General features: G+C 36.8%; 2 protein-coding genes across 4 annotated transcripts in view; one reads left to right on the top strand and one right to left on the bottom strand.

The window, feature by feature from the left end:
- Window positions 1-3,298: 3,298 nt before the first annotated feature.
- Window positions 3,299-8,124, bottom strand: LOC113117846 (G-protein coupled receptor family C group 6 member A-like). Its single transcript, XM_026286772.1, is given in 6 exon segments — window positions 3,299-4,479; window positions 4,687-4,804; window positions 5,107-5,322; window positions 5,467-6,198; window positions 6,304-6,592; window positions 8,105-8,124. Coding segments are annotated over 6 exon segments (2,421 nt in total). The 3' UTR covers window positions 3,299-3,433.
- Window positions 8,125-14,515: 6,391 nt separating this feature from the next.
- The window catches only part of LOC113117032 (CAP-Gly domain-containing linker protein 4), a 50,665-nt gene continuing 41,271 nt past the window's right edge, over window positions 14,516-23,909 (top strand). For all 3 annotated transcript variants that reach the window (XM_026285397.1, XM_026285395.1, XM_026285398.1), the window contains exons 1-3: window positions 14,516-14,637; window positions 20,416-20,562; window positions 21,176-21,315. In XM_026285397.1, the coding sequence (XP_026141182.1) occupies window positions 20,430-20,562; window positions 21,176-21,315 (273 nt within the window). In that variant the 5' untranslated portion in view covers window positions 14,516-14,637; window positions 20,416-20,429. The remainder of the gene's footprint in view (window positions 14,638-20,415; window positions 20,563-21,175; window positions 21,316-23,909) is intronic.

Below are 23,909 nucleotides of genomic sequence, written 5' to 3'. Positions count from 1 at the left end.
ATCTAGAGGGATCCAGGTTGTTAAGACTGCACCAGACAGACAGCTGCTCAACCTCTTGTCTGTAAGCAGACTCATCACCGTCCTGAATGAGGCCGATGACTGTAGTGTCGCCTGCAAACTTCAGGAGCTTGACAGAGGGGTCTTTAGTGGTGCAGTCATGGGACAGAACACATCCTTGAGGGGCACCAGTGTTGGTGGAGCAGCTGTTTGACATGAATTTCCCCAGTCTCACTAACTGTTGCATATCTGTCAGAAAGCTGGTGATCCACTGACAGATAGAGCTAGGAACAAAGAGCTGGTTCAGTTTGGTCTGAAGGGCTGTTGGGATAATGGTGTTGAAAGCCAAACTAAAGTCCACAAACAGGATCCTCACATAAGTCCCTGTTTTGTCCAGATGTTGCAGGATGAAGTGCAATCTCATGTTGATTGCATCATCCACGGACATGTTTGCTCGGTAAGCAAACTGCAGGGGGTCCAGTTAGGGTCCAGTGATGTCCTTCAGATAAGCCAGAACCAGTTTTTCAAACGACTTCATGACGAAAGACGTTAGAGCCACAGGTCTGTAGTCGTTAAGTCCAGTTATCTCGGGTTTCTTTGGAATGGGGATTATGGTGGAGCGTTTGAAGCAGGAAGGCACTTCACACAACTCCAGGGATCTGTTAAAGATCTGTGAAAAGATGGGGGCCAGCTGGTCAGCACAGATTTTCAGTCAGGCTGGTGTAACGCCATCTGGGCCTGGTGCTTTTCTTCTTTTGTTCTTCTTGAAGACCTGGCGCACATCATCTTCACAGATTTGAAGAGCAGGAGGTATGGAGAGGGGGATTGCAGGAGGTGTTAACGGATATGTAGGGAGATGGACAGAATGGGTGTTGGGGGTTTCAAATCTACAATAAAACTCATTCATGCAAGTCATTGATTAGCCTCAGTGCAAGGGGATGATGCCATGTAGTTAGTGATGGCTCTCAGTCCTCTCCAAACTGAAGTTGAGTCGTTGGAAGTAAACTGGTCTTCCAACTTTTTAGCGTAGGTCTTTTTAGCTGCTCTAATCTCTTTGTTCAGTGTGTTCCTGGCCTGATTGTACAAGACCATGACCCCATTTTTGTAGTCATCCTCTTTGGCCTGACAAAGATGTCTGAGTTTTACTGTAAACCATGGCTTATCATTTGTTGAATGTTAAATAAGTCCTGGTAGGAATGCATATATCCTCACAGAAACTAATATAGGATGTTACAGTCTCTGTGAGTCTGTCCAGATCGGCGGTAGCAGCTTCAAAAACACTCCAATCAGTGAGGTCAAAACAAGCTTGTAACTCCTGCTGTGTTTCGCTGGCCCATCTCTTCACAGTCTTTACTACAGGTTTAACAGATTTTAGTTTCTGCCTGTAGGTCGGTATAACATGAACCAGACAGTGATCAGAACATCCCAAAGCTGTTCGTGGAACAGAGTGATATGCATCCTTTATTGTGGTGTAACAGTGATCCAATATATTACTGTCTCTGGTGGGACATGTAACATGCTGTCTGTATTTTGGCAGTTCACGGGAGAGATTGGCTTTATTAAAGTCCGCAAGAATGATTAAAACAGAGTCCGGGTGTTGTTGTTCTGTGTCTTTGATCTGATCAGCGAGTTTCTGTAAAGCTGAGCTCACGTGCGCTTGCGGAGGGATGTAAACACTCAACAGAATGAACGAGTGAAACTCACACGGCGAATAGAACGGCTTGTAGTTGACAAACTGCATGTCTAAATCAGGACAGCACATCTTCATGAGGACAGCACCGTTCATTGATGTAAAAACATGTCCCGCCGCCGCGCGATTTCCCAGTTGATTCTGCTTCGCGATCCGCTCTAAACAGCTGAAAGCCCGGAAGATGGAGCGCACTGTTCAGTATGGCGTCATTCAGCCAGGTTACCGTGACACAGAGCAGCAGAGTGTGAGAAATATGGATGCTAGGCAACGGCGTTCGAAATCCGCACTTCCTGAGTCTGACGAGCGCTCCTGCTCGCTTTCCCCGTCTGCGCGTCCTGAAGCGTTTGATCAGCGCCACTGCTCCTCCGATAACAATGTTCAGAAAAACGTCTGTAGAATTGAAATCCAGAAAAATATCCTGTGGTGTGTTCCGGAAAAACGTGTGTGGCGCCACCGAGTCACTTCAAAGTTTCCTCAATGCCACCATGGGTTGCAAGGAAATTTGAGTTTGGGCTGCATGATCAAGTAAACCCAAGAGATCTTCATATTTACTGATGCTGGGGTTTAGATATGCATAAGCTCCATGATGAGCTTTCACAAATGCCTCTGGAAAGTCTACTTTCTCTTTATTATTATTTTTTAATTTAATTTTCTTTCTTCCTGTTTACTGCTACCTGTGTATATTCCACCACTGATCTAACGTGATTGTATTTATTTTGAAGCAAGCATTGTCAAGCATTTTGTCTAATGCTGTAGAGTCCCTCTGTATCTTCTGGAGGATAAGCAGCTGAAGAGATTAATAAGGATTTGAGAGTTGTCCTAAGCATGCACATATGTCACCTTAGAGCAAATGAAACACACAGTCTCAAGACTTTAAGCTCATTAAGGTAATCACAGTTGTTTTCAGGTACTGTAGCTTTTTATAGCTCAAACCCAGTGTCATAGAAAAAAATATCTAAAATAAAATGTTATTCAGTGGACTCCTGTAAATTATAATATTCCATTTGCTTTAGGGTAATTTGTTTCAACCTTTTGAAATGAGAAATATATGTATTCCAAGCATATATTTTAATGCAGCACGTTGTTTGTTGTTTCAGAATTTGATGCTTTTTTTCTCTTCTTTTAATACTTTTGTATTACCACAGTAACACAATAACCTATATTCAGTCGCTGACTGGCATTCTGACATCAATGATAGAGAGGGTGATGCCTTCCCTTTCCTGTTCTTGCCTGATTGACAGGTTCTGTGCGGGGAGCTGAAGTTATGCACCACAACAATGTATTACTGCAATCTCTGGATCTCACAACAATCTCCTCAAGCCATGTGTTAAGTCAAGAAAGGCCATTGTCTTTTATTGAAGAGTTTACCTTTGTTCATGTCCAAATGCTACTCTGATAATATTGCAACAAAAATACATTTAACATATTAAATACAACATATTACATGCAAGTTGCTCATAATTAAGCAATAAAACACAAACAAGAGTGATGTGTTGTGAGTGTTATGTAATTCATAACATTTGATTTTATGTCTTATGAATGCTTTATTGACCTTCACCAACATATGTAATGCAATAGCATTAATATTACAATCCTAGGAAGTTGCGGATATATTGTTTTTCTTGTCAGTTTACTAATTAAAATATATGTAATAATGTCAGCAGTAAACCACTTGTTCAAGTTCTTTTAAAGAAAATTAGATGTGGCATGATTTAAACCTTTTAAGATTAATGTGTGTACCACTTATTAAATGGATTTGCTCCTAGTTCTTTTCCGTAATGTCTGGTAAGGGAATTCTATATTAATTGAACCCAAACCAGTATCAATTGAGTTAATGGTATTCTGTGACCCCGTTATTAAATCAGGTTCCAGTGTTATCTCTGGGATCAAGTCGATGTGATTATTGGCTCTTGCAATATATGCCTCTCGAGTAAGCTGTTCTTTCTTCTTGCAGAGAGCCATGTACCATTTAGGTGCAAAGTGACAGAAAATTACTCCATAACATGACACCAAGATGGCAGCTGCTTGAATTGAATACCGCTCATTGACCTTTGCAATGTATACAGGGGTGAAACAGACCCACACAAAAAGATAAATGAGCATGCTTAGGATGATGTGTCCAGTCTCATTGAAAGCCTGAGGTACCTTTCTCCCTTTGAATGCCAACAAAAAGCAGACAAATGCTAGCAGTGCAATATAGCAAAGCATGATGCCAAATCCAATTCCAGAACCTTCATTGCACTGTATGGTAATTATCATGCTTTGGTCAGACTGAAGCCCCTCTACAGCTGGAGAATCAAATATCAACCACAAGATGCAGATGAGGACTTGAATGAGAGTAACACAGGTTATGATGACAGGGGGCTTGTAAAACCTTTTAGCATGGTCCTGGCGATACAGCGGAAGAAAGGATACAAAGGTGCGCAGAGCTTTAACCAAAATACATGAAACTGTGAGAGAGAACCCTAAGGCGTACAAGATCTGTCGACCCCTGCAAATGTGAACATTGGGTTTGCCAATGAACAATATGACACTAGTAAAGCTGAGTGCTAACCCTACCATCATTACAAAACATAGGGTTCCCCCTGCCTGTTTCATGACTGGTTTTCCATAAAAGACCAAGAAGATGATAAGGGTGAACAACAACAACAGACAACCTATTGCAGTAAATGTAAGTAGAACTATAGCATGAGACCCATCCCATTTCCAGTAATCCTCTTCCTTTGGCTTACAGGAAGTCCATCCTTTTAAAGACCAGGTATCACTTTCACAAGGAAGGCAACTCGGTAAGTCTGAAAAAAAGACAAATAAGATTTTAGGGTATAATTTTAATAATAATAATAATAATAATAATAATAATAATAATAATAATAATAATAATAATAATAATAAATAAATAAAGAAATTCTCTATAAGGAAACAAACAAACAAACAAACAAAAAAAAATATATAAAACTCTAACTTTTAACCATACCATATGCATACAATTGATTACTTACTTGTTTCATTAGAGTAAGTACCCTCTAAACATTGTGTACAATTATGGCAGCATGATGTTTTGAGAAGTTTCTTAGCTGTACCAGGAGGGCAAATAGCAGAGCACATGGAAACAGGAACCTAGAATGACATATATGGAAGTGTGGTTAATACTTGTATGCAATATGTAATAATACCCTGTTGAAAAGACCAGAAGTAATGGGTTCAAGATGATATATTGGCTAGCTTATCCTGCAAGATAACATAATGACCCTTTGGTTAACCTGAAAAGACCATGCGGTTGAAGTATATTTTGTTTTCGAACAACATGCTGTATGCACTTGGATCACATTGAGACTTGTGCTGGTCCTTTCAGGAGGGTATGCATCTTTTTATGATTTTATTCAGTATAGCTGATGAGTTCTATAATTAGTTATTCTCACCGTATTGCTTGGGTTACTCCATATTATGGGTGCCTTAATGTAAACTTCCGTTTTTGTCAGATTGTAATTTCCAACAACAACAAATCGTCTCTGGCCACTTGCTTCTTGTGGTTGCCAGTTTATTAGATCGTATCCGTTCATAAAATTTCCAGATGCATTAAAATAGAAGGTTTGATTTTCCATGGTAAAATTTATATTTTTCAATTCCTTGAGGAGCTTTCCAAAAGAAAACATGCATATAAAGTAAGGTTCCAAGTTTTGCAATAATGTATACAGAAATGTTATCAGGACCACTTGCTTCTGTGTTATGCATGTTAGTATGAAGCTATCTCTAAAACTGGACGTAAACAGTTTACTTACCTTCCATGGTGGAAAATCCCGTTCTCCAGGGCAATCAGTTTCATTGCAGTTAAGAAGATTTTTCAAAGCATGAGCAATGGACCATACAGCTAACCTTTCGCCGTAGGTCATGCTGATGTCAACAGCTTCTGTTAGAAAACCAGTATCTTTCCCTAACTGTTTATACTCTTCAAGAAAGTGGTTTACAGAGCCCGGAGAAAGAGTCAGCTGCTGCAAAAACTCCTTAAAACCGGGATTGGGACCAGTGATGAAAGTGAACCCAAATATGTCACCTACTTGGTTGATTCCCTCCATTTGAGATATATTTCGTGACATTGACCAAGCATCACTTGCGATCCAAGTACGCGAGATGTTCTGCCGAATCATCTCTTTGAACAGTTTAGAGACCAGCTCTTCCTTTAAGATAAGGACCACAACTTTAGCTTCGGATAAGCGGATTGTTTCTGCCACCTCTTGGATCCTTTTGTCGATTTCGTTGTGTGCTAGGTAATGAGGCAACACTTCTTTGAAAGCATGACAGATATCTGCAACTTCTGAATCAGCTGAGAAACTTTGTAAGGCATTTTTCCCATAGTCATCATCCCCATAGACCACGCCAACCCAGTCCCAGTGAAAGTGCTTCATGAAATTAACCAGAGCTTTGGTTTGGTGAACATCACTTGGAATTGTGCGCAGGAATGCTGGGAATCACACTCTATCACTAAGCGTTTGTGCAGATGATGTTGTACTTATCTGTTTAAAAAAACAAAAAAAAACATGATTTGTTTATTTCAAGAATTGAATCAAAACTGAATCAAATTACCTAAAGGTTCATCCTAAATGAACAAAGTTACTAACCTGTGGGACCATGTATAGACTCAGAAGCCGAGCCACTGCCAGAGAGTCTTCTGAGAAACGTGCTCCAATGATTGCTTTTACATTAGGCCTTTCAAGCACCTCACATTGGACAGGCAGTGTGCCATTCACAGCGAGAAGCTGCTCGGTGCTCTGAATGGCCTTTGATGCATCAGAGCAAGTGTCACAGATGTAGTAGCCCAGTCGCACACCCGGGAGGAAGCTGGAGTTATTGATCGTTTCAATAGTATGCACAACAGCTAGAGTCCTTACAAGCGAAATTAGATTTAATCTATAAGAAAATTAGGGAAATCTTGATTAGAAATGAAAACAATAGCATATTCAATATAACTTTAACTTAAGGTTCTAAGCAAAGAAATAGATTATTGCTATTTTTTTCTGTATATAAACTTAACCTAGTCTTGTGCAGTTTAAAACAAGCACTCTACATTTGTGTGATTAATTATTAGGGTTTAATATTGCCTGGTTTTAAACTTATATAAATTTGCTTTTTGTAGCTGTCCTGTTATATTAAAATGTTCTTGTTATGATGTCAATAGGCCTGTTGTATATTGTCTGTTTGCTACGATGAACAGCAGTAACACTTGTAACAATTGTGACAATAACAAATATAAGTTTTACTTTATTTTTACATTTGCAAATGTCAAAATGTATTATTATAATTAAAATTAATTACAGGTTAACATATAAAAACAAATACACTCAATGTAAGAGTACAGAGGAGGTGAAGGAATATATATATATAAATAGACTGAGAGACAGACAGAATTCTTGAATAGTGTTTTGATTTTTCTTTCCATTTGTTTCTCCCCTCCTGAAATGGAGGAAAGAGCTCCCAAAATGGAAAGTCCCCAATCCGGGACCCATCTCCCGGCCATTCCCAAGTCAAGTCAGCCAGTCGCAGCTCTCTCCAGCCCGCTGACCACTCCAATGTCAAGTCTGATAACCGTTCCCAAGTCAAGTCATCCAGCTGTTCCTGAGTCGAGCCTGCCGGCTGTGCCCGAGTCAAATCCACCAACCGATTATGTGGCAAGCCCAACGCCCATTTAATTTAATCTGCTATTTTTATAAAACAAAGGTTATAAAATTCACAGCCACGCCCAGTCGGCCCGTGGACAAGTCGATGCGGGTTAAGAGGTTTAATAAAGTAATTTAAAAAGTTACACTACTATTACATTTTAAATAGGGTAACTTGTAATTTGTAACCTATCCAAAGTAACCTTCCCAACACTGATGGTAACAAACCCAAGCACACATTTATGTGCAAATTTGACATTAAAATAAATAGTAATAATAATATGGATGTATACATACTCTGTGCAGTTGTATTTTTCGGGACGTTCTCGCACATTTAGTGTCTGTACTGTAGAATGGCAGGAACTGAGCACTCCTATCCGTATATCCCCATCTGCCCAGGCCCCACATATGCCTGGTGAGTTTTCGCAGGCAGACCCAGAACTGGCCAAAATAAGAAATTCTATTAAGGACCAGTAAAAGTCTTGTAGAAGCATGATGCAATCTGACTGAACACAACTGTAACCCTAGAGATCTGTTACCCCTGAACAACAAGGGTAAAATACATAAGTAATCTGACAGTCGTACTGGTTTAAGTAAGAAAAGCATGCAAGGAGGCTGGCTCATTCTTAATGAGCGCACAAAAAGTTGCAAAACAATTGTGTCACTGGAATGACTCCAAATGCCAGCCGAACATACCTTTATTCTTTCTTTATTTAAATAATTCCCCCACAGACCGGTTCTGTGCAATCCCAAAAACTCACATTACGTTCCACTGAGAGCTGACATTTTAACCAGTTATCATTTGCTCAGAAAAAAAAAAAAAAAAAACTGTGGAAATTCCACCTGTGTCTTTGTGTGCACTAACAATACGAGCTGATGGAGCTATAGAATTCTTTTGTAAAGGAAATATGAAGAAGAGCACCTACTTTAATTAAAAAAAATTGAGAAATACTCACAATACGCTCTGTCACATTTTGCTGGCCAGCACTCACAAAGACACAGCAGATTAAATTTATACTTATAACTATCCAAAAATGATCAGATCACAGGAACACACAGCATGAACACCAATCAAACAACATATTAATGAGAACCGACCAAAAATAACTCAAACATAGGCATTATACAGTATTTGCAAGGTACCAACAAAGTAAACAAGAGACACAGGTGATATGAATTAATAACAAAGGGGAACCAGGACAGTATGATACACAATGAGAGGCAGGAACATGGGAAACAAAGGATACTAGTTTAAATAAAACAAAAGGAATCCAGTAAATTAACCTCTTAAATGTCACCCCGTATACGGGACGCCTACGTTGACTATACTATATTACAATCAAATCTAATCTAATCTTGACAAACTATATATCGTTGGAAAGGTCTAAGACTCCCAAATATATATTGTACCAATATTTTTTGTTAAAAATTATGTAGGAAAAGTAATAGATGAATTTATGACAAGAGTGCACCCTCAGAAATATACATTACAAAAGGAGCTTTGACCTTTGTTTTCTCTATCACATATTAGAAATCATCAGAAGTTATATATCACTTGAAAACATAAAATCTCAAAATTCATCCTTCAAAACCCAATTTAAAATCAGACATTGCATTACCATGTAAATGGTACATCAAAATCATGTTACAAATTGTTTTCAGTCATGAATTATACAAATTTATGTTTGTATCATGCACATTCATGTCTATCTTCAAAAACGTGAGTGACAGTTAACAGGTTATACAAACTTGAAAAAAAACAAAAAAAAAAAAAAAAACTTAAACATTGTGTAAATATCAAAAATAAATAAAAATAAACGAACATACAAATTAAACAATTTCAAACAGGGCCCACTGGTACAACATTCACCGTGTCCCCGCTGACCCCAGCTACGGCCCTGCTCACGCCTGTTTCACACATAATCCGTCTGCAGTGTGTATGCAGTCCGTGTGCATTACGTATGTGGTGCAGCATGGACTCAATGTGCTTTCACACCGGACGTGTTTGCAGTCCGCTACTCGGTACGTAAATGATCGCTGCACTGCTGCCTGTTCCTGAAACGCAACTGGAATCCGTTAACATATGCAACGCATACGCACTGCAGACGGAGTATGTGTGAAACAGGCGTTAGGTTGTTTGCACCTTGTGCAATGTGGAATTAGTTTACAGCTTTTTCAAGCACTTTGTGATGCAGGAAACAGGAGATAAATTAAATGCAACTAGAAATGCAACAAGTTTATTACAGCATTTTAAATATACAAATCATGATTGTGAGAATTTGAGACTGAGTTCATTTCCTAAAAAGTTTCCTTTTTATAATATTCAAATTCTAATTTGCTTCAAATTTTGTATCATAAGTTTATTATTATTATTATTATTTTTTTTTTTTTTTTTTTTTTTTGTTAACAATGGTTGACCTAGTTTCAGTATTGCAGTGTAGTACATCACCAGCAGGTTTGTTATGTCGAATAAAAATAAATATGCTATCACATTCACTTGAAACCAGTATAACAGTTATTTCCCTCAGTATAACAATAATCTACCTGCATAGCTGATTTATAAGAAAAGATTTTATAAGGATTATAAGGATTCTCTTTGAAGCATTACAGTGCTTACATCATGGATGTGTTTTAATGTTTTTACTAAACAGATGTTGTCAAAGCTTCCCAAGTGCTCTTGGTTTCAGGCAATGCTTGAAAGCAACTAAGACATTTATAAACTCAAATGTGTGCATATTCATGTAGTCTCTTAGGCTCAAATGTTTGCTTACTCTGGACAGAAGAGGTTGAACTGGTGCAACCGGTAAATTAAGCCGGGAGTTTTCAATCTTGTGTTGTACTATCAAATTATGCATTCAGTCTGAGGTTTCATGGTTCAGAGATTTTTACAAAAAAATCTGTCTCACCATCTTTCAGGGAAATACTCAGTGGTACACTTGGAATGCATCAAACGTCACTTTCTGATTAAGATAGTAAGTGGCTTCTTTTGAAATTTGCTCGGCACATGCATTTGTTCAAGTCCCAACAGGAAATGTCCAGTGTTTTTGGCTTTGTCTATCTGAATGTGGTAGTGCATACATATAATACTATACTTCAAATCAATTTCATGTAATTAATTAATTTATACATTTATACATTATTAATAATTTTATTATTCTATTTAATCATATTTATAATAATCATTTGAACCATTTATATACTCATTTCATTGATTTATTCATTGATTAGTTGCATATTATTTATTTGTTTGTTTAGTTTTACGATTGTGTTGTTTCAAGGGATATTTGTGTTCATGAGTGCAATAATATCTCAATTTCGAAGTTTTTTACATCACAGGATGATGTTGTGAAGCTGTAATTCTTCATTTCTATTGGTTGTGGTATAATAACACTTGTTGGATGTGTGCTGGTCAGATGAAGTCTGAGCATTGAAACTCTTTTACTTCATGTCAACCTTTTACTTCATGTCAGGATACTCTCAAAGGAACACTTATGCAACTGGATGAGGATGAAAGGGCCTCCAAATCGTGTTTTTGACAGTGCGTGGCCTTTGAGTCAAAAACCATGGCCTGCAGGGATAAATTGGAACAACTTACAAATGTGTCTCTATGTGAAAAAGGCAGAGGAGATGTTTATTTACTTGGAAGGTCTCAGCCCACCCACACTCGATTCATCAGTAGTGCAATCAGTGCTCAGTTCTGTGTTTCTTACAGTGCAAAACTCCTCAAAACCATCCAGAAACCTTCAACTCACGCTTAATGAAGAAAAAAAAAAGTCTCCTTGGACAATGATGTTTGCAGATGACATTGTGATCCGTAGTGAGAGCAGGGAGCAGGTGGAGGAAAACCTGGAGAGGTGGAGGTTTGCGCTGGAGAGAAGAGGAATGAAAGTCAGTCGTAGTAAGACTGAGTACATGTGTGTGAATGAAAGGGAGGGAAGTGGAACAGTAAGGTTACAGGGTGAATAGGTGAAGAAGGTACAGGAATTTAAGTACTTGGGGTCAACAGTCCATTGTAATAGAGAGTGTGCGAAAGAGGTAAAGAAGCGAGTGCAGGCAGGTTGGAATGGGTGGAGAAAGGTGTCGGGAGTTCTTTGTGATAGGAAAATATCAGCGAGAATCAAGGGGAAGGTGTACAGGACAGTGGTGAGACCCGCTATGTTGTATGGTTTAGAGACAGTGGCACCGAGGAAGAGACAGGAATCAGAGCTAGAGGTAGCAGAGCTGAAAATGTTGAGGTTCTCTTTGGGAGTGACCAGATTGGACAGGATTAGGAACGAGTACATCAGTTTTGACATGTTCAGAGGAGGGAGAGTGAGTATATTGGTAGGAGAATGTTGGACATGGAGCTGTCAGGCAGGAGGCAAAGAGGAAGACCAAAGAGGAGGTATATAGATGGAATTAATGAGGATTTGAAGCTAGTGGGTGCAAGTGTTGAGGATGCAGAAGATAAGGATAGGTGGATAGAGATGATTCGCTGTGGCGACCCCTGAAGGGAAAAGCCGAAAGAAGAAGAAGAAGATTCAGGCTTGAAACAATGAGGGTGAGTAAATGATGACATACTCTATTTATTTATTTTTGGTGAACTATCCCTTTAATGTTTTTATATATTATTTTAAATACATTAAATCATACTCTTGAAAATAAACCAGCAGGTGCTGGTAATTCATTCAGGAATAAAGTAAATGGCAAACTTTATGAATGGGCCATTGAATCATTGGTTCACATGATTAATTCAAAACGTGGATTCATTTAGAAACTAAACAGTAGTAAACACTGCTGTGTTGCTCATAGATGCACAACAGTTATGCCGTGGTTTTATAGGTAATATATATATTTTTTTTGCAAAATAGAATAAAAACACACAATGTTGTGTTTAAAATATAACACAATATTAACTGCTTATTTACTATAAAATCACATTTGCACCTTATACAGTGTCTGATTTGCACTCCTGATTTTCATGACAAAAGCAATGTGTGATAAGCTATTGCTCTCGCTGCTAGTGTAATATTGCTTATCATATTGTGTAAATATGAGACAAAAACTCATACAGGGGCATTTTTCCCCAAATGTCTTAATTTCATTCATGGGGTTGTTGCCCTGCATCATATTTGTCAACAGTCAGTTACTGTATGAAGTTGAAAGGAGTCATATGGTGTGATTTAAATTTTTCCTTTCTCTTTGGAGTATAATAAGCTCTTGGTGTGTAAAGATGATCTGTAAAGTTGCAAAGACTAAAGTCTCAAATCCAAAGAGATATTCTTTATAAAAGGTAAGAATTGTCCTCGCCCTCCTAAAACGGCTTGTTTAAACCTAGCCCACATGTCTACGTTACGTGGGAAGATTAGCAAAATGCCGCTCAAATGTTCACACAAAGAAAGCAGGCATAGGGGAGCGGCACAAAGTAACGTGGGGTTAGTATTTCCACACATGCTAGCATAACAACATTTACAGTATTTATTAGTCAACATATCAACATTATATAGAAAATAAAAATTTGCCAAAATAAAAAAAAATAAATAAAAATAAAAAAAATCTTCTGAAGATATCGCTGAACATTTATTTTACCATAGTAAAATTTAAATTCTGGCTTAAGTAAATTTTTCATCTCATTTAAAAAAAAAAAAAAAAAAGCCTCTAACATACTCTATTATTTTTCTATTCTATCTGTTTTCTTTATCTTTATATAATAATAATAATAATACTACTAATACTACTACTACTACTACTACTACTACTACTACTAATAATAATAATAATAATAAAAACCTTGCTACTGTACATATACAGCATTATGATAACTGAGACTTGTTATAGCACTTGCATTGCACTTTTGTTTATTTTGATTGCTTTTGTTGCATTGCAGTTGGGCTGCGGATGGACTATTCTGATGATGCTCTTGATGCTTTTCTTGACCTTGGCAGTGTGATTTGCTTGGTGGTCTGTGGGGCAGTGGCGGGCCTGAAGAACTTACTGTGGATGATGACAACTGTCTACTGCAGTTAAGAGTAATCAACCTCCTACATTAACACCTGCTAAAATGCCCTGCCTTTTCTGTTTCACTAAATGCTCTTGGAGAATATTCATGATTGTCCAGTGAATGCAGCATATTGGTCGTTGTTTATGAGGCACATTTTTCAATAATGTGGTCTGAATGTCTGTCAGATAACATCTTCAATTTGTTTTAAACCTTTAGATGTCATGTTTACCAAAAGCATACACATATAGTGTTACAATAGACAGATTGATGATTCTCTACGTCTGCTTGGGGAAGTTCAAAGAGGGACCTCCAAGAGCTCTGATACAATTTGAACACTGTAAGCGTTCCACTGAGAGTATCCTGACATGCTGCATCACCACCTGGTGATAGAACTGCACTTCTTCTGTCTGACTTTGCAATGGATGGTTAAGACTGTCAATCTCCAGCACTTTTCTAACAACCATTCAATGAACAATGTCAGGAATACACACTCCATCATCATCATCATCATCATCATCATCATCATCATCATCATCACAGAAACCTTCTAGAAGATGCAGCCTGTCAGAAAACTGAATAACTGATAGCACTTGAAGATCTCTCAATATAAATGCATGTTTACAAATGGTGCACATGTCTGTACTTGTCGCTGCGTTTTAAGAGCTGATTGACAGTAAAATCTATAACAATGAGTCAGTGTTGCTAATGTGCATAATACCACGGGCACAATAATTAATTCATAAATAAATAAAATGTATTTTAGCTAAATAACTTTATAACTTTTTTTAGCATTTAAATTTCCTTATGTTCAATCAACGGTTTAGTTTATATAACAGTGCATCTCTATTTTCTTTTTTTAATCTTATATATTTTTTAATGTTTTATTTGAACGATCTCTATAATAATCACAGTCTGAGCTATCCTCGGAAAGGAGTTGTAATACAATTCACATCTAAATTGTCTTAGTTTTACATTGGGTGATCAATGAACGTGTAGTATAAAATATAGTATTATTCTTATCATTTACATTAAGTCATTGCTTTTATCCAAAGCGACTTACAAATGAGGACAATGGAAGCCATTATTATTATTATTATTATTATTATTATTATTATTATTATTATTATTATTATTATAGCAACGTTACAGATCCAATAACGAGGTTTTTTAATCTTCCCCTACGCTGAGTGACGCGTGTATTACGTCACGATGTCGGAAGTGAACCTGACCATGTCGAAGGCGCTGAAACCAGAAGATAAACTCACGAAGCCGACGATCCAAAGAGAGAAACTGCGGTTTTCTATTTCATAAAGAGACAGGTATTTAGTCGCTGTTGTCAGAATATTTCGACTTTCTAATGCCTGTATTTGATGTGCATTTAATGCAATCGATTCATGAAATGATGCATGGCCCTTCAACAAGCAAGCTGTTGCAGTATTTGCATAACTCTAGAGAGGTTCTGTTTAGTAAACGAACATAATCGTGCGGGGCAAATACATGCAATTATGCAGTCTTTGCGATAACAGTCTAAACTGGACTGGTGCTCTGCTGATCCACGGCATATAAACCATATGTGTGTTATGTAATATGGTGTTAACGTTACTTGAAAGGTGTTTTGGTCAGCCGGAAACACAAGCAATACGTTATTTTTGGCAACAAACATCACATCTTGTAAAAAAAAACCTTACAAAAGTACTCTGTAAGTGGAAGTTGCATGGTAAAGTGATGTCGAAAGTGAAGAAAAGAGAGATGCGCTGCTAAATTTACAGAGTATCATGGACTTACCATGGTATTATCATGGCAGGTTTGTGTTTAAAAAGGAATAAGAAGAAAATGTAATATAGTTGCTTAGTGACTGGCTAAAATGCCCATGAAGTACCTTTAATTGTTATTTTTCTTTCAAATAATATAATTATAAAATACATACATAACGTTACATACATACAACCAAAAATATCCATCAGAGAATGTTCTCTCTATTAGTTTTACCTCCCTGTAACATCATTATTTTATACTTGTAAAAATACAATCTAAAAGCAACATTTCTAGAATGTTATAGCTATGTTACATTGTGGGAACATTCTGTGTTTCATTTGGAATCATCTTTGTGTCCTTTTCTCAAAATATGTATTGTTCAAGTTTAGTAGAGTGGCCCAGCTGACCTGACTATCAAAGCAACAAAGGCACTAGTCACAAAAACTGCTCTCAATACATATAAATCTCTTTTATGTAACAGATGTAACATGTAACTTAAATCCTGTCTTTGTGTAGTCAGGTTTTGTACTTCAGTATTGTCATGTCTTACCTTTTCTGTTACTCATTTAGCAGTCTGCTCACTATTATGCTGTTGTCTTTGCTTTTAAAACCTCTGATCTTTTAGAAGAGTATTCACTCATTTTGGGGAGTTTTTTGCTGTGCAGGCGCTGTGCATGTTGTTTGCTTATAACGAACATAATTGCCAAATATTCTTGGTTGTTAGTGGTTGCCATGTAAAGGTAATGATGGCACAGTTTGTCAGAGGAGGAGTTGAGCATCTTATGTATAAATGTACATTGAAATATATATATATATATATATATATATATATATATATATATATATATATATATATATATATATATAGTTATGCAATGAACAGATATCATGTTTGTGCATTTAAAATGCTTGGTATCTCGTTTAATTTTGATTTCACTGTGTTCAGTTTGCAGTCACATTGTGAAATTGTGGAGTGATTCATGCAAATCACTCCTAATTATTATTATTATTATTATTATTATTATTATTATTTTCAACATTTATCTTCTTTAGGGCAGTGGTTCCCAATCCAGGGTCTGGAGAACCCCCAACACTTCACATTTTAGATGTCTCCATATTCAAACACACCTGATTCAACTCACCAGCTTATTAGTGAAGACTCCAAGACAGTGATCCTCAAATCTGGCTTGCGAGATTCAGCTCCAACCCTAATCAAACAAACATACCTGCGATTTTCTAAGGGGGCTTTCACACTGGCAGTTTAGTGGGGCATGGTTCGCATGAAAAATCACTAATGTGAATGCTGTCATTGGACCCTGGTGCGCACTGAGGTACCGGACCCGAGACTACCAGGAGAAGGTGGTCTGAGTTCGTTTGCTCCCGAGCTGTGGTGCGGTTCGCATGAATGTGCAAGCAACACGGACTCGGGTGCGCACTTGTTCAGGAAGTAAAGTATCCCGCATGTGTAACATTGTCAATCAGGGCTGTCACTTTTGTGAAAAAATCATTTTTGATTTTTAAGACATAAGTGTTAACTGAATCGATTGTAAAATCGATTTTACATTTCTAAAAAAAAAAGACGTTTCCTTTTTCAACGTCAAATAACGGACGAACGTTAAGAGAGCACTGGAAACGCACAAGTCAGCAATATTTCTTATTTTTTGGCATGAAGTTTCTGGCAGAATAACAAACAGCAACAGGAGTGCAACATTCTCGAAAAAATATATATGCAGAGGGGACGGCTGCCATAACAAAAGAAAAACATCACTGCAGGCTTCAACCGTGCTGCATTTATGATTTAGGCAATTCAAAAATCCCCAAGATTATTTTAAATAATGATTCAATCCATTTCAAACAAATGTTCAAAAAAATGAAATTTTAAATGGACTTGAGAACAGGCCATGTGTGCTTTTTATTGAACGTAACCGACACTTAGGCTAGGCGAAGCAGAGCGCTTTTTATTCACTATATGTCCAGCTGTCGAGAAGACGCGCTGCGATCGCACTGATGTCCCAGGGACATTCAGGTACAGCTGCGCAAGGTGGGGGTATTACTGTCAATTCTCCACCACAGAAGCCGGTCGCTGTCAGCTTGCAATGGTCCTTTTCATAACTCAGAATCTCCTGTAACTAGATGCGTGAATGAGGCGAATTCGCGTCTACCGCGCCGCGAGACCTCCAGACGTGCGTAAACGCGTCTTTACTTTGACTTAACATTGAAATCATTCGCGCCAGACCGCTCTATTCGCGTTTGGTGTGAACGCAGCATAAGAGGTCACTTTCTATGTCACTTGGTCTCATAGGCGCGTAAAATTGCTGGTATTTTCTGTCTAGCTTTCGCAAGGCATACTGCACTTTCAGAATTCTTTATTTTCTTTTTCTGCTTGTTTCTGAGTTTTGTTACATGTAATTTTTTTTTTATTGTTTAATTATTTTAAAAATTAATAGAGCACATATTTGGTTAAAATGTATTCCCTATTTTCATATTCGAAACTTTTTTTGGTTGGTCCGATCGATTGTGCAATCGATTTTCGAATTAAAAGTGACAGCCCTACTGTCGATATCATTGTTTCCTCAACTCACGAGAGAGCCGAGGTTGATTCCACACACTCCTAAAAGTCAAAATTAAATTAATAAAAATTAAAGAATAGAAATTAATTATTATGCTTATGTGCATTTGCGATGACGTAAGGTAACTGCAAACGCATCTGGGTTCGATAAAACTATTGAGTGTGAAAGCAGACCAACGTTGCGGGTGGCGCCGGGAACAATCGGGCTCGGACCGCAGCAAACGAGCCCAGTGTAAAAGCCCTCTAATGTTCCTGAAGACAGTGATTAGCAAGCTCAGGTGTGTTTGATTAGGGTTAGAGCTAAACTCTGCAGGAAAGTGGAATCTCGCTCAGTGATTTGAGGATCAATGCTCCAAAACCTCAAATGTGTGTGTGTCATAAGAGATACATCAAAAACGTGCAGTGTTGGGGGTTCTCCAGGACCAGGATCGAGAACCACTGCTTTAGGGGATAATTCATATATATATATATATATATATATATATATATATGTTTTTGTTTTTAACTTCTCACTCACTCACCCTCATTCCACACCTGTATAACTTCCTTTCCTCTGTGAAACACAAAAGTAGAAATTTTAAAAGTCAGCGGTGTTGAAATATAATTTAATCCCATTGACTATCTTCAAAAAAGAAATAAATAAAATTATAGCCCAACGATTTTATCAGTCGATATAAGCCTGTCGCCGATATATCGGTATTGGTGAATATGGTGTCGATTAGAATTTTTTTCCACATTTTGTCTTCCACAAAACAAAGTCATAACAGTTTAGAACATAAGGTTGACATAAATAAATGATAACAGAATTTATTTTTTTGAACTTTCAGTTTATGTTGTTTTTATTTGCTGCTGCAGTCAAGATTATTTTCTGGGATAAGTGGAAGTGTTTTACAGATTTCTTTCTGCTGTAGAACACAGAGGTCAGATATTTTAAAAGTCATTCATGAAATCCATTGACTTTCTTGTTTGGTAAAAATTCCATGTTTTCTTCCACAAAGGAAGCTTATTTGTTTTGTAACATCTCAACAACATAATGCTGAATAGCCAAGTGGTGATAGAATTGACATTTTTAGACTTAAATCTGGACTTCAATTTAGCTTGTATACATGGCATTCGAGTTTCTTCTTTCGTCCTCTTATAGAAGTTTATTTCGTCTGTCAAGCTTAAATTTTGAACTCAAAACAAATTAAAAACTCGTAGCAAACTAATTACTTTTTATTTGTATGTTTGTATTATTTGCATATATCAATGAACCAGCCAACTCGTACTTACTGTGCCACCTGCAAAGCTCATTCAAATCATGAGTCACATGGGTGTAGCTTTGTGTTTTAGTGCACTGGCAGGCTGAAAGTCCACAGTGACTTTAGTATGTTGTTTTTGAAACGCATAATATACCCCACATTTTTATGACTATAAACATACATTAGTGAATGACTGTTGGACCTCACTGATCCGTTATAAAACTATTGACCATTCTTCCTCATAGTTAGTAAATAATGTAAGAACATTTATCTCACACAAAGAGTAACCATATCCTTTCAGGAGGGTGTGTTTCTTGAATAGCCCCATGGAAAGTGGCCAGTGACGGCAGGGTTTAAACCAGACAGCGCATAGATACACAACTTGAAAAGTTTTCCTTTGCTGAAGTTTGTAAAAGGACAGACTACCAAAATGGCGGTTATTGAGCAAAGGCAAAACAGACAGTCAGACTACCGTAATGGTGAGTGTTGAGCGTTCCTTGTTCTTTGTGTTTTCCTTTTTTTGGGTGCAGAATAAGGGGTCTTTTATTACACCCAAAGCTGTGTGAGTGTGATATTTTAAGCAGCTTTGTAATTGCTGTGGCCCAGAATGAGACTGTGGCTAATGATGTCTGTAAATTGAGATTGTGCGCTCAGCAGCTGATGGCTTTATTAATAACCCGGTCTGACAATTTTCATTTTAATGGAATTAATTATATATGTTTATTAATCAAATTGATCTTAGTTAATTATGTATATCAACATTTGCAACAATAATTACTCTAATGAAGACAGTGTTGGTAGGCCTGTCACAATAATACATTTATCAACCTATTGCACAATATATGTACATAACCTCAATAATTTTTGGTGACACAATATATCGCCCATTATATTTACTTAAAAAATTGTCACCATATTTTGTACATTCCACTTGTGCCTGTGTTCTTTTGTAGCTTCTTGTGCATAATGTTGTGTAGTTTTGAGGAGGGTGTTCAAATTTAAAACATGCTTATACAAAAAAAAAAAGTTTCATCTGAAGATTAAGTCTTGTTTAGGGATCTGTGACTTTGTGCATACAGACATCTGACTGCTAACTGGTGATTATGTTGTTCAACGTTAGCGTGCACCCATTATTTACAGAGAAAAGAAGGTCCGGGGAAAATCTGTTAATGGAAAAATCTTCATTCAATATTAATGCTTATGCCATGTATCATGGTTGTAATTTGATACATTTGCCATATTGTTTCTGCTTAGACATTGGATAGAAAATTAAAAAAAAGGAACTCTGCTATTCACACTTGCGTATGTTCTTCACAACAACCAACTATCTTTCTCGATCTCTTTAAGTAATCAAGATCATCTTACTGACCGCAAACTTATAGTTTTGATTAATTTGTGCATAGCATCTATTAATGTCACTGCATTGTTGGAGCAAAGTAAACTACACTTGTGGTAACTCTTCATTGCCATTGCTTTTTAAGCCTTTTTCTAATGTTTCTATCATTGTTTTTGTTGAATATTTTTGTGTTTAGGTGGTGAAGGGGAAATGACCAAGGAGGATGTGCTGAGGGAGTCTTCAGAAGGAGACTGTGTCCTGGGACGGTACAGCATTATTTCCCGTAACTCTGAGAGACCGGTGATCCATCAGGTGGCATCGGCACCCATGCCTTCAGACTGTGGTGAGTGTGCGGGTCTGTACACGTGCAACACTTACCGAGTTTCACATGAAATGTCGTTTCGCTTTCATCTTGACATTTTAGCTCCTGTGAAAATGTTCTCGTGCAAGCTTTTAAGTAGGTCACACCAAAAATGCTGACACTCTGGTTATTAATCTCATCAAATTCTGTCTGCGGCTGTACAGCGATGGCTTTTTACATTTTTTCTTCAGAAGGCAGCCTGGCCAATAAACAAACAACTTATTTAGCTGTTTTCTGAAGTGTAGCGTTATTTATGAAGTGAGGTTTAGACCCTAAATTGTGGACTTTGCTTAAGCTGCTGTAAAAGTGAAGTATTGACAAGGTCACAGAAAATCTTTTCCAATTTTCTGCTTGTCAGCACTGATACATCATCCCCACTCTGTACTCGCTTCTCATTCACTCTCATACTTCACTTTAATTCGCTTCAAACTGAGCTGTTTAACTGAATTTGAGTGATAGTGTTCTGGAATGCTCAGCAGGCATACATCAAAATGAATAGGTATTTAAATATACATTTATATTGATAACATTGCCGATTTTTTAGTTTCCGAGGTTCATTTAAAGATCTTAAAGATTTGATGGTTCTGTTTTGCAGAGTTCTCTTTCTTTGACCCAAATGATCCTCTGTGTCGGGAGGTTCTGCTGGATCCACAGACCACTGTTCCCGAGCTCTTCGCTGTTCTCAGACAGTGGGTTCCCCAAGTTCAGCGGAATATTAGTGTCATTGGCAACGAGGTCAGAGTTCTTCTGAGTCTCAATCTCATGGTCTTTAAAGATCAAATGTAGTGAAATGTAATGATGTATATTTGAATGAAACCCAAAATACATTTACTTTCTAAACAATTTTTATTTATTTATTTATTTATTTATTTATTTATTTATTTATTTATTTATTTATTTATTTATTTATTTATTTATTTATTTATTTATTATCATCTGACATACCATAAAAATGATGACCAAAGTCATATTCTAAATAAATAAATAAATAAATAAATATGTTAAATAAAATAACAAGCATTACCTGAAACATGTAAATAAACAAACAAACTTGAACCAATTAAATTTCAGATAGTGGTGAGGGAGGCCTTTTACCTCTTAATTTGGTTAATACTGATTCAAAACAATAACTTAAGTAAAGTTTTTTTTTTTTTATAATACTGTATTTATTGAAAAAATGTATTTATTTTAAAAATACATTAAGAATAATTAATTAAAATAATAAAGGTTACTACCATGCATTAAGGAGATCTCGTAATCATTTAATATAGCTTTTCTGTAGCAATTTTTTTTTTTTTTTTATGGTTAGTATAATATATATTTTTTAAATACAATGGTTTTATTATAAATGTGGTGATTATCTATAAGGTGCTATTTCATGTCAACTAATGGAGAAGTCAACTGGTTATTTATAACAATGTGACATTTTTACACCAACAAAAGGGGGCACTTTATAGATCACATACCATACATTGACATGTTCATTAGAGGTGGGAATCTTAAGGCACTTAACGATTCGATCCGATTCCGATTCTGGGAGGAACGATCCGATTCCCAAAACGATTCTTAATTAATTATCCTGCTGTGCAAAAAATACTCTAAACTTTTTATTTTAACCAAAATTGGAGTTACTATGCTTTTTGTATATAGTTAGAATATCTGTTTGACAGTATTGCCAAATTAAAAATGATTATCAATATTTATTTTTCAATACTTTTAATTTAATAACAGTTATTTTCAGGATTAACAAACTCTGAATGAATGGTAAGCCATACAATTGCAATGAACAATCATTAAGAATAAACAGTTCTCAATTTGTATGACAGGGAGAATTAGGGATTCTAAGATGTGATCTTTACACTCACTGTAGAGTGCGGGGACAGCCGTCTCACTAAAATAACGAGGCGGGGGCAAAGTGTATCGTGGCTCAAGTACCTGTAACGTCGTGCGAAATCCTTGGTTTTCCACAACGGAGTACGGGCGCAGATCTTTGGCAATAAAACCCGCCACTGATCGGGTAATTCGTTTTGCCTTTTCAGAATTCGGTGGAAGCTTTGCTACTTGATCCAGGGTCCTTTGAATGTAACCGGGAGTGTTCGTGATTGGAAGAGAATGCTGTTTCTCCAGCTCTGAGTGGAACACACAGTATGGCTTTTATTAACGACACCTTTGGTGTCTTCAGAAAATCCAAAATGTTGCCACACATCCGATTTTAAATGAGATGGTGCAGGTCGTAGTTTGTCCATTTTATCTTAAACGAAGCTAATTCACCAGCATATGAACGGTCGTCCATCACCGTCTTTTTTGTTTGGTCACGTGAGTCTTGACAGCGCTCGCATTTGAATTGAACACATAATCGATTCTGAATTTTTGAGAATCGATTCTGGATCGTTAGATAATGAATCGCGATGCATCGAGCTTTTCTCCCACCACTAATGTTCATAGGTTTTTTTGTAAAAAAAAAAAAAAATGTTAACTATGACCTGTGCTATACTGAAAAACAGACCTTTGAAAAAACTAATAAAATTAAATTAAATATATTTGGTAATTTTAATAATTCTAATATGCAACAAAAATATGCCATAAAAAATATGCCAGGGATCACATTGAGAATCAGCCAAGTTTTCAAGAGCATTGTAATGTGCTTGTTTAGAAAACGGCCGCAGTAAAGTTTTTTTTATCTTGTGGTTTAAGAGAACAGTAAATCAAATGCACCTGTTGTACTCATGGCCCCAGTTGTATCCTACACTACTAAGTGTAAAAAATCACAGCACATACAAACTGGATCAAATATTTTATTTTATTTTTTCTATAGATTTCAATAGCTCTTTCTTTTATGTTGTCTGCATAAAGCAGCTTCGTAGGTTTTGAACAGAACTGAAAGATTTGGGCTGAGGTAACACTCAGAACACCCTATCAACACTGAAGCAATGCTAATTAACTCAAGGACCATTCACCACAATGCAAAAATCTATTTGGTATGTTTAATTTTCCTGAAAAATGTTCAGATGAAAGGAAATTAATTTACATTTAAAAAAAAAAAAAAAAAAAACATGCATTGAGGAATTGTGCGCAACAAGGCCAGGGACATTTAACATCTAAACATGGTCAATTTTAATTTCATGTTTTCTTGCAGCTGTCATTAAAAAAACACCCACACACTCCCCCACCCTGAGTGTCAGGCTCTGTTGACTGAAATATTATTTTTTGCAGACAGTGTGTTAGTGATGCTAACACACTTTTCTAAAAAATTTTGGCCTGCCCCAGCCCACCTTGCAAATAAAGTAACATTTCTTTACCCGCCCCACGCATTGGGAACATCACTGGAA

Source organism: Carassius auratus, chromosome 17, assembly GCF_003368295.1.
Source record: "Carassius auratus strain Wakin chromosome 17, ASM336829v1, whole genome shotgun sequence".
Taxonomy (NCBI): Eukaryota; Metazoa; Chordata; class Actinopteri; order Cypriniformes; family Cyprinidae; genus Carassius; species Carassius auratus.
Note: the sequence above shows the minus strand (reverse complement) of the source record. Positions and strands in the feature narration are given on the sequence as shown.